At 43.7% G+C, this 17,125-nt stretch overlaps 1 protein-coding gene across 3 annotated transcripts in view; it reads left to right on the forward strand.

Moving 5' to 3' along the window:
- The first annotated feature begins 255 nt into the window (after positions 1 to 255).
- Positions 256 to 17,125, forward strand: part of KCNQ3 (potassium voltage-gated channel subfamily Q member 3) — a 202,527-nt gene continuing 185,657 nt past the window's right edge. For all 3 annotated transcript variants that reach the window (XM_064644503.1, XM_064644508.1, XM_064644517.1), the window contains exon 1: positions 256 to 602. In XM_064644503.1, the coding sequence (XP_064500573.1) occupies positions 271 to 602 (332 nt within the window). In that variant the 5' untranslated portion in view covers positions 256 to 270. The remainder of the gene's footprint in view (positions 603 to 17,125) is intronic.

Below are 17,125 nucleotides of genomic sequence, written 5' to 3' on the forward strand. Positions count from 1 at the left end.
GCCGGCCCCAGGTGCGCGCCGAGCGCCTGCCTGCCCGCTGCCTGCCGGTGGGAATGACCTGACGGGGATGTGACCGACTCCCCCAGCCCACTGCCGCTTACCCCCCCATATATATATATATATATACATACATACATAGATGAATATATATATATAAATACATAGAGAAATCGTTCTGGGGGGAGGGGCGGGGAGCTCGGATCATGGCCCTGGGGCTCCCGGGGCTGCCGCCGCCGCCGCCGATCCGCAGCTCGCCTCCGGGGCCCGACCATGGGGCTGAAGGCTCGGCGCGGCGCCGCGGGCGGTAGCGCGGCCGGCGGGGCGGCGGCGGCGGCGGGGCGGCGAGCGGCGAGCGGCGGCGACCCCGAGCAGGGCTCGCTGGCCCTGGGCGCCGGCGGCGACCGGGACGGGACGCTGCTGCTGGAGGGCGGCGGGAAGGAGGAGGGCGGCAAGCGGAGCCCGCCGGGGCTGGGGCTGCTGGCGAAGACCCCCCTGAGCCGCCCGGTGAAGCGGAACCACGCCAGGTACCGCCGCATCCAAACTTTGATCTACGACGCCCTGGAACGACCCCGCGGCTGGGCGCTGCTCTATCACGCCTTCGTGTGAGTACGCGGTGCTCCCCGGGGGGATGCCGGGGGCTGCCCCGGGGGGATGCGCCCGGGGACACGGTTTTGCTTTATCATTCTCTGCGTAAGGCGCTCCAGGGGCTCGCTCCGGCGCCGGGTGTGTGTGGGAGCAAGGGTCTGATACGAGGTGTGCTGCTGAGCGGCTTTCTTTCTTTCTTTTCTGTCGTCGGGTTTTCCAAAAAGAGCAGCTGCTTTTAAGTCTGAGTCCCTGTCTTGTCCGTACCCCTACGTTACCTTGGAGTGGCATTCCCGAGCCTCTATGTCTGAGACGCTGGAAAAGGGATGCCAGAAAGACCAAGCTCTGAGCGGTTTTAAGGCTCGAAGTGCTTCAGGGGAACGCGGCCAGTTCAGCTCAGCCCAGAGCACCGCGTGTGGTTCAACTCACTGTTATAAACCCCGAGCGAACCGACGCCTTCAATAGTTGAAAGTGTCAAATGAAAACCATCGGGTTTTGGTCCGATAAGCATCACCTCGCAGTGCATGAAACCTGAGCGTTGCAGCGCTGTCAAGTAGAAAGTTACACTGACCACAAGCGAACTGAGAGGAAACAAACTCGTTTTGTGACATTCACAAGTCAAGTGAATGGCGAATGGTTTGCACTCCTAAAAATTCTGTACCTTTAAGTTTTCATAGGAAAAAATAATTCTGTGTACAGCATAGAATGGAGTTGGTAGAGTCCTATTAAAATAAATGTGAGGTTTAATGTTGTGAATGTGTTTGAAAACCCAAGGGATTATCAGTGATCACGGTGGTACTGTTTTTCTTTGATGCTGTTAGGTGTGCACAGCTCTATGTGACAGAGGATTTAAGCAGTGATTTCTGAAACTGGTTTACTTGGCAAAGATAAACAGAGCTCTCTAGGCTGCACGGGCTGTAGCCTAGAGCTGGATCTTGGGAAGTCCTAATCATTGGCATAGTCTTTACACCTGCAAATAAACACCTTGAGTGTAGGGCTGTGATTTTTATCTTCAGGCAAATTTTTCATGATGTTGGCAAGGATTTAGCCTTGGACAAGAATTAAAATGAAATGTTCACTACTGGTGTGCTGCTGCATGCCACTCACTCGTTGCTGCTCCCCCCTTTTCAGTGTTTATTTATAAAGTACATCTTGGGACACAGGTCCTATTTTCCAGATTAATTTCTATGAATATGCGGATACTGGGTGCTGTGACACTTTTTCAGTTCTTTCGCTCCTTTTTGCCACAGGAAAACTCGTGCTGGCAGGCAGGGAGCGACAGCACTTGGAGTGTGTTACGCTGGGAAGGCTCTTTGAACCAGAGCTTGCTGTTCAGTCCTGCTCAGTATTGCATAATGCTGCTTCTTGCTGGGGGGAGCCATGTCTGGACGGAGGGGCACCCCTTTCATCCTGCCTTAGTCAACCCACACACACACTGCATCAGTGAGGATTTGGCACATGGCAGAGCACTGTGAGCAGTTGGCATTCCTCTGTGGCAGCTGGGTCAAATCTGTGCCCAGGCTTGTGTCTGGATATAGGCAATAGGACAGTGGATATGTGTGGAGAGGCTCAGGTGAGCTGAGAGATTCACGTTTATTTGCAGTGGTATAAGAATTTCCAAGTTACAACGTTTATTTTAGGTAGCTCTCCACATGTGTGGTTGACCTTAAGATCCTTATGCAATATGATTCACGGAACAGGAAAAAAATCAGGATATTTGGATGGTTCAGTCCTTCTTAGGAGTGGACCTGACACTGTGTGGTCAACTTCCCTTTGGTGACTACTCAGTCCTGCAAAACTGAAATGTGAGTCTGACCTGCTCTCACAGAAGTCAATAACAGCTTTGTTAAAATCATTGATGCCAAGTTTAATATTAATGAAAATGAAACAAAACACTTTTAGAAGTCCTTATCCTTAAAGGAAGTAAAACACAGAAGTCTGTCAGCTGAGCACAAACACCCTGTCTCTTCCCAGGACACCCCAGGGGGCTCAGCAGTCCAAGTTGTCCCCACTGGGTTTCTGTTCAGTCTCAGCTCCTTCTGAACTCAGTTGAAGTTATGCAGTCTCACCTCAATGTAGGATCAAACCCTACAAAAAGAACTCTGGTGAGAGTGATGGCAGAGTGTGCTGAGATCTTGCTGACAGACTTCAGAACTTGTTCCTGCCACTGAAGAATGAAGACCTGCTCGAGAGCAGAAGTGCCGTGGGAAACAGCATCTAAGTTGGTATCCAAAGTCTTTGTTCTTGCTTTCAAATGAATTGTCTTTTAACCTTTTTTCCTTCTCTAAAGGAGTGTTGGAGGTGCTGCTGTGACAATGTGTAGTGCCATCCCAGCAGTCCCCCAGTGATACTTTTCACACTAGAACAGTTTACACTTTTTTACACTTGGGAAGGCAAGAGATTGCCTATCTTTCCATAAAATAGACAAATTTGATCCTGTGTTACTCTTTAGTAAAAGTCTCATTTTTTTTTATCTTAGTGGCATGTTACACTTTGTCTCATCTTCTGAGTAACTTTGCAATAAATGCCATGCACTCAAAACTACTAGTAAGATGGTTGCTCTCATATACAAATAACCAGACAATAAACAGCTGAGAGCCAAAAGGGATTGCAGCATGGATGGATGTGATTAATTCCTTATAGATCCAAGCATTCAGAGATATTTAATGAAAAAATTATACAAAGACTCCAGTGCTGTGTATATCCCAGGGTTTGGGAAGCTGCTGATGGAAGAGGGTTGCAACCTTCAGGACATGCCAAGGATGTTGTGTGGGGCTCAGGAAGGGGCTTTGCCAAGGTCTTTGTAAAAGCTTTGGGTGCTAGAACTTTTAAAAGGGTGGTACAGATGAGATCTTGTTAAATCATAGAGCGATGCACATATGGCTGCAAAGGGGTCATGATCCCCTGTGTATCTCACTCCTGTAATGTGCACATAAATAAGACTTGAGCAGTGCCTGTTGTAAACTCTTGCTTTAGTTCAGGTGGTGTTAGATCTACTGAAATGATTCAGTCTATTGACATAATTCAAGGAGAATGTATGAACGTGATCAGGCCCTACCAAGCCCTAGGGACAAAGATGCAGGGGAGAAAGGGAAAGGTTCCTGATGGCAACTTTAACATTCAGCTTTCACTGGCAGTGATTTACAGAAAGTAGCATGAGATACTTTCTTCGTAATTCTTCCTTCTTTCTTGTTCTGCAAAAGTGAGTTTGCCCAAGCCTATCCTTGGGGAGTCGTTCCCTAAAGAAGCTGACTCTGTTTCCTTTCCTATCTGAAAACATTTATTCTCTGGCAGCTCTACTGGACAGGAGATTTATGTATCACCCACGAAATTCCGCTTTGCTGGGACACCAGGGTTGATGGACTTCTTGGCAATATGGCAATGTCTTAGTGGCATAGTTGGTAAGAGAAATTCATTTTTCCTAAGAAGAATTTCACCTCTGTAAGGCTAAACTGCTCCTGAACATTTTCAATAAAATGAAATAAAATAAAAAAAATAAATCTCTTTTAACCTTTGAGGTATTTAATTTGGACATGTCTCTTGGGGGTTGCAGATCAGGCTACAATCTATCCCTGCTCTTTCCTGAGCTCCTGTTGCTGTAGGAATAACTGATGTTCCCATGAAGTACTGTATTTCCCTTTGTGTTAGGCAGCACAATATATTGTAGGAAACCCCTGCAGTTGTGCCTCGTGGGATGTGTACTTTGGACAGGGAGACAGACTCAAGACCTGCCCACCTCCACAAACCATCCAAATGCTTTATTTATGCACTGAAGCATTAATGAATAGAATGAAGAATTGAAAATAAGTAAGATTTTGATTTTTCCAGTTTATTTTTAATTGTAAGCACGAAGTATTTGTTGGATAATGAACAGAGTCCAGAAAGATAACATAATACAGATCAAGTTTGGAATTGCAATTTGCGGAAAATTTTCAATCTGACAAAGAAAATAGAGGCTGAAGGAGAGGTATCTAGGATATATTCTCGTTTTCATACCATCTTCTGAGACTACTGCAGCCTTTACTTTCACAGAAAAATAAGACCAGGAAAAGGTTTGGTATTAGATTTTTCTTTTTGGGAAAGTGTGCAATATCGCTGCACTCTGCTGGTGTAGATCACCATGTGTACCTGCTGATGAGAGGGGGAAACCATGGGGAACATGAGAGAACCCTTCTCTATTTGCCATGTAATCTTCTTTCAGTACTGCTTAATACCTGGAATAAAAAGAGGAGGCAGAGTCATGCGACCCATCAAATCATCAGCATTTCTGGGAAGCACCAGCGAGCACCTCCTGCATGACTGATCGTAGGTGTGTTGTTTGCAGAGAAGAGTGTCATGGGACTTGGGGAACAGGTTGAAGGTTTGGGGGCTTTCCATTATTTTCTTCTTCCCCCTTTGGGAGATGCTCTTTAAGACGTGCTCACCCACCTCCAGCCTGTGTGTGACATTTGGGGTGAGATGGGAACAGGTTTAGAATAAAAAGAAAGACAAATAGGAATCCTTCCTTGGCCTGTTTGGCAAGGACTTGTATCTAAGTGAGTCCCTGGAGCAGCAGAGCGAGCCTGGTCCATTAGTGAGTGCCCTTTGCTTATGTGTTTGCCAATTTGAGTTCTGTTTTAATTATTTATGCTAATTCATCATAATGCACAGATAAATATTCTGCAGTATACTTTGTAAAAAATAATGAAGTCTTAGTCATTGGAGACCTTACCACACACCTCTGCTGTTGCAGCTCCAGACTTGCAGAGCTGCCCTGTGTTTGTGTGTGGTTTAAGGAGATGAGACTGTGCCTCAGTCACTGGGATCAGCCAACATGACAGGCTGTGGTCACCAGGGGTTTGCTGGGAGGAATGAGAAGGGGCATCAGAGCCTGGGGAAGCCACTGTCTGGGTAACGTGAGTGGCTTGTGATTCCCAGCCATAGCTTTGGAGTCACTTCAGCAGCTCGCAGGTGCCCAACGCTTGTTTAAGCATCCAAACTACCTCTGAAATTACAGACCTTCGGTGAGAATAGGTGTGTTTTCATTTACAGCTTCATATCTCTGTGCTTGGGCATTGGTGCTGACAGCAAGACCCATTCTGTGGTGGTACCTGCAGAAGTTGAGTTGCTTTGCCCGCTCATTCCACGTTGCCATGACTGCGCTGGTAACTTGAGTTTTGGTGCTGCTCGTGCCTGCTCAATGGGCTCGTGGGAGCTGCAGGCACACAATTCCATGTTGCACAGGTGTGTGCCTCAGTGTCCCCCAAACCCCTGGGGATGCAGGTCCCTCAGCACCCTTTTGGCAAGTCCAATCCCCAGCTCAAACTATGCAGTGCAGCCTTGTCTGGATGGGTGTCAAGATCCACCGTGGTCAGCAATGCATGAGGGAGGGCTTGACATGTGGGAGAGCATCAGGACTGCCAGTGTCAGCAAACACTCAGCAGCTGGTCTTTCAGTGCTGTCAGCTCAGCCTAGGAATAATAGCTTCTCAAAAAGAAGTCATAGTCACTGGTGTAATGTCTATAAAACTGAACAGTCCCAAATTTCATCCATTTGTTGAGCAGTGATACAGCAAAGCCCTTCCAGCAGCCAGCAGATCAAGTTTTTCTTCTCTTTTATGAACTTGGTGTGAGAAGCAGCATCATCTCAGTGCCACCCCTGCAGTTCTGGAGATACTGCCAGCAGTTAAGGCCAGGACTAGACTGACCGCAGTATCTCCAGCCTGGACTGTGGTTGGAAGCACCACTTTGTTCATCTCAGTTTCCTCATGTGCCTCTGTTTGTTCCTCGCAGCAAACATTAGATCATGACAGGACACAGCAGGGCCTGGGCTCCTCTGGAACAGCTGCTGAGTGGAGAGGGCACCTGGGTTTTACTTATTGTTTTAACCTGAGAGGGAGATTAGGAAAATGGTACAAAAAATGAACAGGGAGGAACTTTCCACGCCCATTTTGCTCATTTTGCTGTAAAATGTAGAAACACTCAAAACAAATTTAATGGGAAAAATAGTAACTAAAGACTATTAACAGCTGTATTAGAAAACTAATACATTTATATAACACCAGTCATATGTCAAAGTGTGCTTGAACGTATGCAAGTGAACCTGAAGGTGCCCCAGCAATTCCTACTTCTCCTGAAGGTCACCTCAGAAGCTACTCACCCTGCACATTTCTGTTCTTTTTTTGTGACTCCCTGTCTTCAAATACCACTTGATTAAATCCTCTTTAATTATAGGTTACCCAGCATACAAACCTGTGCATTTAAGTTGAACACGATTCTGTATCTCTTGGTCATCAGAAAGTCCTTTGTAGCATTGAGATGCATGTGCAATATTCAAGGACAAGGTCTGAACTAGAATAATTTGTATCTAATTTAACAGCTGTAATAAACTTTCTAATCAAAATCAGTCAAGTGAGTGTTGAGATCATTTATATCTTTTTAAAAACATAATAGATTGTTGACCTTAGACATAGCCAGGTAGCTGAGTGGCTGGGTACTACCATGATCAGCCTTGCATGGTATAAATAAATGATAATGTTTATTCTTGTATTTAATAATGCTATATTCAATTCTCATATTTAATAGTGCCATACTCTCTTCTTGTGCGTGGAACTTTACAGAAGGAATGGAGCCATGGAGACATTGCATCTGCTATTGCTTCTGGCAGATACTGTATTAAACAGAATAACTTAAATATTAATAGCTTTGCAGGGAATGTGGTCTGCAAGAGCTGTTAAGTGTATGCTGCCTTCTGTCTCAGGATGGTAGCTGGGAAACTTAGTGTTTTCTGTGAAGAGAGGGACACGCCCTGGGATATTTGGATTCATGGTAACCTACTTTGGAAAAAGGCACTTTGGGAGAACTTCCAGGCTGGAAATCCGTAAATTGCTTTCCCCAGCCTTAAGTGAGCAAACTACTTAAAAGTCTGTTTGACTTGGAGCAAGTGATGTCAGGAGGAACCTATCCAAGGTGGCACTGAGGTAATCCAAAGCAGAACAGTGTGACTGAGATTTGGTGGAAAGCAGCACTGAGTATCATCATCTTCCTCTGCACAACCAGCTTGCTGTTCTGTTCAGGCCTGGTGAGATCCTTCTAAGCTCCACTTCTCTATAGGATCCATCACAGGTCTTCATCCCTTCCAGAGCTTAACAGCCGCCTCTAGTTGTAGTCACCAGGATAATACCTTGTCCTCCTTAGTGGTGCAAACCATGCTGAGGTGAAGGTTTAATATATCTAACGCTGCTAAATCTCAGTTGGAGAGATGCTACGACCCTGGCATGAGAAGCCTCCAGTGTCTCTTGAGATGCCCTGTGCTCTCCTTTCTCCTACGTGCATTAATCTTGCCAAAGTCTTTCCCAATTTACTTTTTCTTGGATGCCGGTCCATGGTGGTGGAGCAGTTCAGATCCATTGTATGCCAGCAGCAGTGCAGGACTCCTCATCTTCTGGGTTGGCTCTTGTCTTTTACTTTGAGTCCACACACTTTGTTTTATGTTGTGGATACTTACATCTTGCTTGTCCCCCCAGTTTTCAGAGTTGTGGCTGGGAGCTGTATGAATGTGTTTTGCATTTCTTTGCCAACTTGTGTTAATTCGTGATTGTCATGTTGTGCTGTGTTTTAATCTCAGGTGCTTTTTATATTTACTTTATTCTGTCCTCATTAGTGTCTTGGTCACCTCCTATATTAGTACCTTATAATTTTTGCTAACATTCAATTTTTCTTCTTTTTCCAGATCATTAAGGAAGTATTTAATAAGGCCAGAACTAAAAAACTCCATTCAGCATTTCACTAAATAAAAACTCCCCTCCCCCGTTAATGCGATATCATTTTTTAGGACTTTATTCATATCTCTGAACCCAGTTTTTAATGTCATGGTGTTTCTCATGGTCATCTGAATTAATACTAAAACAAAGACTTTATGAGATACTGCACCTGTGTCAAAATTGCAAATAGTTCCGCATTTCTTTTTGTTCAAACCTGAGTTTTGTTTATCTATTTAGTTCTGTGATGTGCATTTAATTGTTGTCTTCTTATCTCAGATATTTCATGGTTTTGACATGGTGTGTACCTCGTACAACAAAATAATTCATTGTTCCTTGTACCATCCACCTCTAAAGCAGAGCTAAAGCAATGCTGAAAGCTTAAATGTCCTAATCCATCCAGGTCCTAGTTCTTCTACATTTTATAGAAGCCATTATATTTGGGTTGTATCTAACTTTAGGTGAACGACAGAGATATTAATACTAAACCAGAAGACTCTTTACAGGGAATTTCCCACTGACTGTAAATTCAGAGTCTAAAATTTTCTGCTTTCAGTGGGGATGGAGGAGAAGCAAGTACAGCTGCTGAGGGACTGATAGTGAAATCCCCAAAGCGCCCTGTGGGGAGCTGCCCACCAGCTCTCAGCAGTGCAGCATCAGCTCTGCTTATCTTTGCTCCCCTCATGCCTCCCCATGCAGGGCTCAGAGCGTTTATGAGGAGGGATTACACCCTGAGGAGGGAATGTCAAGAGCAGCTGATTGAAATTGCAGGGGAATTAATTTAGGAAGGTAATTACACGAACTGGAATTTGCTCTTCTACCTTTGCTAACACTGCTGCTCTTGTGAGACGTGCTGGAAGAATTTCAATGCACACAGCTGGCTGAGTCTCCCTGATCACACCTCAGGCACCGTCTGCGCCGTGCCACCAGATGCACAGGGCCACAGCTCAGGACCAGCCTTGCTCTACAGCTATGACAGCAGCTTTCCTCATGCCTAGAGTAGGCATTAACTGTCTAGACTAATTGGCAGAGCCATACCAGGGATGTTCCCAAGCAGTGACACACACTGACTGATAACACTGCTGGATGACCTGTCCCATGGTTTTCTTCTGAGTGACTGAGCACAGATCAAGTGTTACCACAGACCTGGGACCACTCCCAGTAGGAGTCTGAGTGGAGCTCCCTGCTTTGGAGGCAGGTGAGGTCAATGATATGGACATTGGTCATGCCAGCTGGTCTCATGGACAGAGAGCAGGGCTGAGCATCTTTGGGTTACTAGAAAAGACGTAATTCTTATATATATGAGATCTTACCAATTTGGGAATATCCTCCTGGGTCTGTGCAAAAAGCCACATTTTTGGGATAGAATCTTAAAAATAATTTGGGATGGAAGGCACCTTTAAAGGTCATCTAGTCCAACCCCCCTGCCGTGGGCAGGGACACCTTCAACTCGAGCCGGTTGCTCAGAGCCTCATCCAACCTGACCTTGAATGTTTCCAGGGATGAGGCATCCACCACCTCTCTGGACAACCTATGCCAGTGTTTTATCACCCTCATTGTAAAAAAATTCTTCCTTATACCTAATATAAATGGACACTCTTTTAGTTTAAAACCATGACCCGTGGAATAAGACCCTTCACTTAGATAAAGACCCAAGAAATCCTAACTCACTGAAATAATACAGGTTTCACCCTATATGTGTGTCCAGTAACACATTTTATATTCTATATCTTTTCTTCTTCCTGTTCATGGGACTTCGCCATGGCTTTTGCCTTTTCTGTTTCAACATTCCTTGTGCTGATTAAACTCCCGTGGAGGTTCAACACTTCACCCCCACGTCTTGGCATATTAACAAAAGAATACATTTTTGTGGTACAAATCCAGGAGGAAGAGCCCTCTGATCATTCATTATCAGGCTTCTTACTTGTGTAAAACATAGAAGAAGATATTATTAGTTGTGTTGCTGCTGATATTTGGGTATTTCTCCTGAGTTTGTCTCACTCATTATTGTAGATGTTGCTCCATTACCTTGTCAGGTTCTGGGTGCAGAGGTGGGATCTGACAGAGGCAGTTCCTGCTCTCAGAGTATGGTGCTATCACATAGTACATTGTCAAATACACTGCTTTTTTCAGTGTTAAATTACTTAAACGAACTGCATTTCCCTGCTTTTCCTCAGGGCTCCAGCATCAGTCTCTCCACAGTCACAATGGGATCCATCCATCTATCACATTATCTGAGGAAGCTGTCTGGAATCCTTTTATAGATGCTAAAGAAAAACAGGAAATGGAACTTTCTAGAGTGCAATTAATCTCATTCTAAAGACAGTTCTAAACTAGGTGAGATTAATCACCTCTTACAGCGCCTGAAACTTTCTGCTGACTACAAAGGAGACCTCATGTGACTAACTTAAATTTGGGTATTTGCACTGAAAACACCTGGGGAATGGGAAACTTTTTGCCTGACTTGAGAGGCAAGGATCAAAGCCACATTGAGACAGCTGAATTTAAACATGTTCAGTAGGTATTTAACTTCTCTTTATAGTCAGTGGAGATCTAGTCAATACAGTCAATGGATTTTTTGGTGCAATTCATCCAACCAGATGTGGGGGTCTGCTTTACATGGAGATAAATTACACCTTCAGCTCTACTGAGCAACTCTCTGTTGTCTATAGCAGGAGCTGAGGTGACTTGATCTCTGGTAAATGTCTGTAGTAAAAGCCACAATCACACAGAAAAGTCAAACCTTTAAAGGCAAGAGGAATGTGACTCATATTATTACATAGGCTTTTATTAATATTAGGCTCAGTTCTAATTCCCTTTCCTCAAGAGTTTTACAGATGTGGCTACTTATTATCCCAGTCCATGACAAGCCTACGGTCATCCCTGACATGATGCCAAAGAACATATGATTTCAGTAGCTTTAATATCTTTCTCTAGTTGGGAGTCTTGAGCTTACCTTTCCACTTTCCCTTTGTTCTTTGTTTTGCCATCGGCTTCATCTCCCTGAGCCCTCCCATAAATTTGCTCTTGGTTTATGATCATAGTTGCAGTTGATCTTGAGGTCACACTCAAATCCAGACATAACTAACTTTTGTACTGAGCTTCAGATCCAAACCTGGGATTGACTCTGTTTTCCCTCCATCTTCTTGTGGCCATTCAGGATTTACCTGGGCACAGGTGTTACTGTGGTGGGAGTTTGCCAGCAACAGACCAGCTTCCTCCTATTCCTGCATTTCTGTCCATTTACATTGCTTCTCTTGACTCTGTCTCTCAAAATTGCCTCACCAAATCAAAGACAACACTGCTTTCTAGCAGGTGTCTTTTAGGGCCCAGAAAACACTTTGTGAGTGGTTTGGACATTGCCCTTTTGAAGCCTGTAACAAATGTAAAAGGTCAATTTGAATGGCCTGTTGTGAATGAGGGTGATTGTGGGGGTCATTCATAAGCTCAGAGCATTTTTTAAGTGCTACAGTTTTCTCTGTAGTTGGAGACTTTGCAGATATGTAGGCACCACTCAGTATTTTCAAGGGCATGCTCACTTTCATACACCAGCTGAATCAGAAAACCAGCATAATTGAACCTAATACTGAAATCATTGGAGAACTGTACAAAATCTGGATGCATGCAAATGCCCTGACATAAAGAAGTGTTTTTGGGTGGTGGTGTGTTCCTTTTACAGCTGCTAGTTTGCGTTTTGCTTGTTTTTGCAGAAATACTGAGCCAGCAACCTCTTTTAGTCATGTCAGTGCAAATGTAGAATAAATCTATTACAGTCAGAAGAACAATTGGATTTGGCTGCTGCACCACAGACTTGTTCTGGACTTACTACAAAATCTTTTCATTTTTTACTAATACTCTCTGCTCCTACAGAGGCCAAGGTCAAGGTCCTGCACCTCTGGCAAGGTACTTCCCTTCTACAACAGACTTGTCCTCTCAGTAAGGTAAGCCAGCTTAAGGAATGGGATAAATAGGAGAGATGGAGATCCCCTGGCAAGAAAACAAGTGAACACCACCCTGTCCCAGAGCTGCCAGTATTCACACCGTGGTGTTCATCATGTTGGGAGCTGGTTTATATAAACACTTCCCTCGTTGCTCCTCAAAGATGAAAGAGGATTTTTCCTACCTCTTAAATCCAGTTATTTGGTTAACAAATCCAGTGCAGATAAGCTGGGGAAGTTAAGCAAGTGAAGCACTGTCTTTCTGCCCATTTCTTGGTGAAGGTTGTGTCTGATCTTGGAGTTGTAGGAGGGAGTTGACAATTACAACCATAAAACCTTTTAGTTTGTAGGGTTTTAGAGGCCTCCAGTCCAGTCCCCAGAGCAGGGTTAACTTCACAGTCAAATCAGGTTGCTTCAGTCTGTATCAGTTGAGTTTTGTGCATCTCCAAGAGCTGAACTACTTTATATTGTGAGGTGTGATAAATTTAGTTGCTCTTCACAGATATGTTGTTTAATGCATTTCTTATAACAGGTAGACTTCTAGGCCAGGAGTCTTCTTCCCGCCCCACTCCATTCAATCCTGAGTATGCATGGACAGAAGTAAGATGTAACATCTGGACAGAGATGCTGGGCAGGTCAGCCCACTGTGGAGGAAAAAATGCTCCAAATTTTTACTACGAAGAGAGTTGTGTGCCGCTAGGCTAATTAACACCAACACTGCCTATGTTTGCAGCACTGGCCCTGGGGGATGCTAGGAATAACCTTCAGTGTAATCAGTACAGGTAACGGAGAATAGGAAACCTTTCCCAATGACTTCTCTTTTTTTTTTTTTACTATAATTTGACATTTCCACCAAATTTTCATTATTCAGAAGAATAATTCAGTCTCAACTCTACAACTCCTTCGTACTTTCCCATCTCTTTCTCCTTGTCCCTCACTCAATCCCATATTCTCTCCTTCCCTTGGTGGCATTCATAGCCTGGTTACTGAAGAACAGCACCCATCACTGAATCATCCAGCTCTTCTTTGTGCCTTTCCTCAGCCTCTCCTACTTTGACTATGACAACAGAGTTCAGTTTGACTTAAAATCTGTGGACCTAAGTGCTGATATCAGGTTGACAGAGCCGACATGACAAATTGTCTCCTACTCAGATATAGCTGTATTTACCTTTTGGTCTTTTTTACACTTTTTTATTTAACTTATTGGATTTTAACATTGAGTTCACCCACGTCAGGATTAAAACTCTGCCTCAAATTCCCTCAGAGTAGGGACTCAACAAGAATTACTTTGTCCATATGGTGAAAGGTAATTTAGGTGCAGGAATTATCTCTGAATCACCTTGTGTTTCATTAGTGTTTCTCTTTTGCTTGCACAGCTCCCTGATGTTAAATATGGCATTTGGTGCTAAGGTGCTTCCGCTGGGCCAGCCTGTGACTTTGACCACAGCCCAAAGTGAGAGTCCCTACATAAACAGCATCCTTGTAGGAGAAGAGTTGTTTTAATTCAGACTCACACACTTCTGAGTCACGGCTCCTGATCACTCTTTGCTCCAGGGGTGATGGTGGTGTTAGGGAAGGACTGATTTATTGATGACCTGTGTAGGTAACAGCTTTCTTGTGGTGACTCAGCTGTTCTCTCAAGAAAGAGGGAACATGAAGTGGAGGTGGACACCCATCTCTCTTCCCAGAAAGGGTACAAACTGAACTAATATCTGTTCCTGGTCTCAGTGGTAGGAGGAAGTGATTTAGGAGCATGACATACAGGCTAATCCATGATCTGCATGTTACTACATACACAGCTTGAGCTGTTGCTCCCAGAGTTAAGGTGATAACACAGTGTCCTAGTTTGCAGATCCATTTGCAATCAGTGTTGATATCCAAGAAATTAAAGATGGGAGCTCTTGGTGTGACAATAAATAAACAGCAACTTTCTCTAGCAATTGAGCGTATAGGCAGGGCTGAATTCCTGAATCACCACATTCTCCAGCAAATGGGATGAGAAAGAACATTGCTCCCAGAGACCAAAGCAGGACATAATCACCTCCGAAACAACATTTTGTTGGACACCATAGGGAAGCTCTTCTGTTACAGAATAATATCTTACAGTTTTCTGGAAACAGTAACTCTAAAGAAAACATCATTAGGATGAGTGAAGAAAAGAGATTTTGAGCAGATGGAAATCTGTCTTCATTGGCAGTGCTTGTTTTCACTTATTCTACCATGAGTTAATTTCCCAGCAACTTGAAGTAGATAATGAGTTTATAAGCCTTAATCTGAGTTCTCCATCAATGTTTGTTCCAGTCTACGAAGACGGGGAGTTTCTGTTATACTAGAGGGCTTTTTGATTGCATAAATGATGATATAACACGGTTGGAAGATGATGCAAGATAAATTTAGGCTAATAGGGGAACAGATATCTGCTGGAAGAATTTGCACAAGAAATTATCAATTTTCCACTTGTCATTTTTAAACCAAACTTGGAGATTTTTCTAGAAGACCGCTGTAGGCTATAGCTTTGCTGCAAAATATGGGCTAAATCAATAATTATGCATATTCTTGGCTGATGATTAGGCAAGACTTAAAGTTATAACTAGGAATATTTTTTTTTCTAATTTAGCAACAATAAGATAAGTAAATGAGAAATGAAGTAACTCAGGAAAAAGATATTTACTTATATCTTAACTGTATTGTTAACATCATAATGTAACATAACAGAAGCAGTAGCAGTTATAGTGATTGGGCTGGAATTCTTAAGACTAAATGTAGTTATGTCTTCCCTGTAAATATCTAAATGTGTCATTTCAATCTCCTCAGATGCTGGTATAAACCACTGCTGCAGGAGCATTGCTGATGTTCAGCTCATCCTGAAGTAAATGACGACAGGGATATATCACATCCTGATTACCAGTGATGTTACCAAATAAATAGGTATCACTTGACTGTAATGGGAGATTCAATACATGGCTTACATATAGACACCTACATTACAAACACTAACTTTGTGAGATGAATCTTATCCTAATCACATTGTTGAAGGCCTTGTGGGGATAATAACTTCACAAAGTACTCGGGTAGGAGGGTAGAACAGAGCTGTCCTTTTTGGCCCGAAGATGACTGCCCCGAATACGAAAATCTCGTACAGTCTAAAGTCTGGAACACCTTTCTCAAAACATGAACCAAGATCACCAAATTTCTGCAGTGCTGAATTCTGATTCAGTCTTGTACCTAAATCTTGTTGTGGTGCCTCTTACTCTCACCTTGTGGTGACCTCTGCTGATGTCCCTCAGGCATGTGCATGCAGAAAGTAAAGCTCATGTAGCATACCTTTGCAGGACTGGGGCCAGAAATTGTTACTGTTTCTCTGGTCAATATAGTCCTTACATTAATAGTGAAATAATATTTGCCAGAATGTGGTGTTTTGTTTTTGTTTGGTTTTTTTCTGGAAAGGACCCAATGCAATGTTATCCTATTCAGAACATAAATACCTAGCTGTATCTCTTGAGCTATTTAAAAAAGCAATTGCAATATGGTCATTCCTTTAGCTGTCAGCTCTGTTGAAGAGTGGGATGTAATTTTTAGGTGTCCACGCAGTCTCTTTGCCACTGATCCTGCAAGGAGAACAGATGGACCTGTCTGATGTCTACCTTGTCCAGAGGGGAAAAAGAATGGTTTTCAGCCCACTTGGTTAAAAAAAAAAAAAAAGGCAGAGGAAAAATAAGCAAGAAAGCCCATGTTTTTTTAGAATGAGACAAGAGCAGTAATGGTGCAGGGAAGAAGGCAGCAGCTGTGAACACAGTTCCAGTGACAATGACAAAACAGCAGCTGAGCTGGAGAAGGAGGTAAGGGAGATGCTGGACATAAACTTGCAAAAGGAAGAAGGAAGAGGTGTGACCTCATTGTGAGATGTAAAACAGAAGAAGAAGGGGAATTAAGATTACTCTTGTAGGTGAACATGTTAAAAGCTACTTAATGAAGGTGCTGCTTGTATAGAGAAAACAACTTAATTGCCCTCCTGGTGCTTTGGTGCCTGTTTCAGGCAAGTTGCCTGTTTTCCTCTAATTGCAGTGTCTTCAGTGTGAAACCTGATGTTGCTGTTGATCTACAGGGAGAGACCCCGTGTGCTCTGAGTGGGCTGAGGACAAGCCCAAGACCTGGTCAGTAGTGAAGTGTCTTGGCCAGGTAGTGGTGGAAACCAGCTGTTTTATTGCTTGAACTGCTCTGCTGAGAGCCAGGGGACTGTGATTTCTGAGGTGTATCCATTGTCTTTGTACATGTCACAGTTGTCACTGTCACTTGGCAGGGCAGGGCTGTGAGTTCCATCCTGACACCCAAACAGCAGGAGAGTTAAACTTCAACTGTAAATCCAGTGCAAAGCATAGCCCTCAGAGCTGAAATCCCAGGATATTGTGGAAATCTGGGGCTGACCCTGAAACAGTGAACCTCTCTCTCTCCCCTACACGCTCATGGTTTCGCTGCAAAACCTGAAGAAAGTCCAAGGAATAAACAGAGGCACGAAAGGAGCAGCATAAGTCAGGCACATTAAATGTAAAAGAAAAGAGGAATAGCTTAGAATCATAGAGTCATTAAGGTTGGAAAAGATCATCAAGTCCAACCTTTGATCAAATACCACCATGCCCACTAAACCATATCATGAAGTACCATACCTACCTGTTTTTTTGGAGATTTTTAGGGATGGTGACTCCACCACTTCATTCTCAAACCTAAACTTTATTCTCAGCACTCAGTTCACAGCACTGGGAGAGGCACATAAGTGGGGTGAAGATTTTAGCTGTTCTCTCTTGTCTCATGGCCTGACAGCACTTCTCTTCTATAAGTTTCAGTAAGTTTCTTTACTTCTGCAACTCAT

The sequence above is a fragment of the Pseudopipra pipra genome, chromosome 1 (genome assembly GCF_036250125.1).
Source record: "Pseudopipra pipra isolate bDixPip1 chromosome 1, bDixPip1.hap1, whole genome shotgun sequence".
NCBI classification, from domain to species: Eukaryota; Metazoa; Chordata; class Aves; order Passeriformes; family Pipridae; genus Pseudopipra; species Pseudopipra pipra.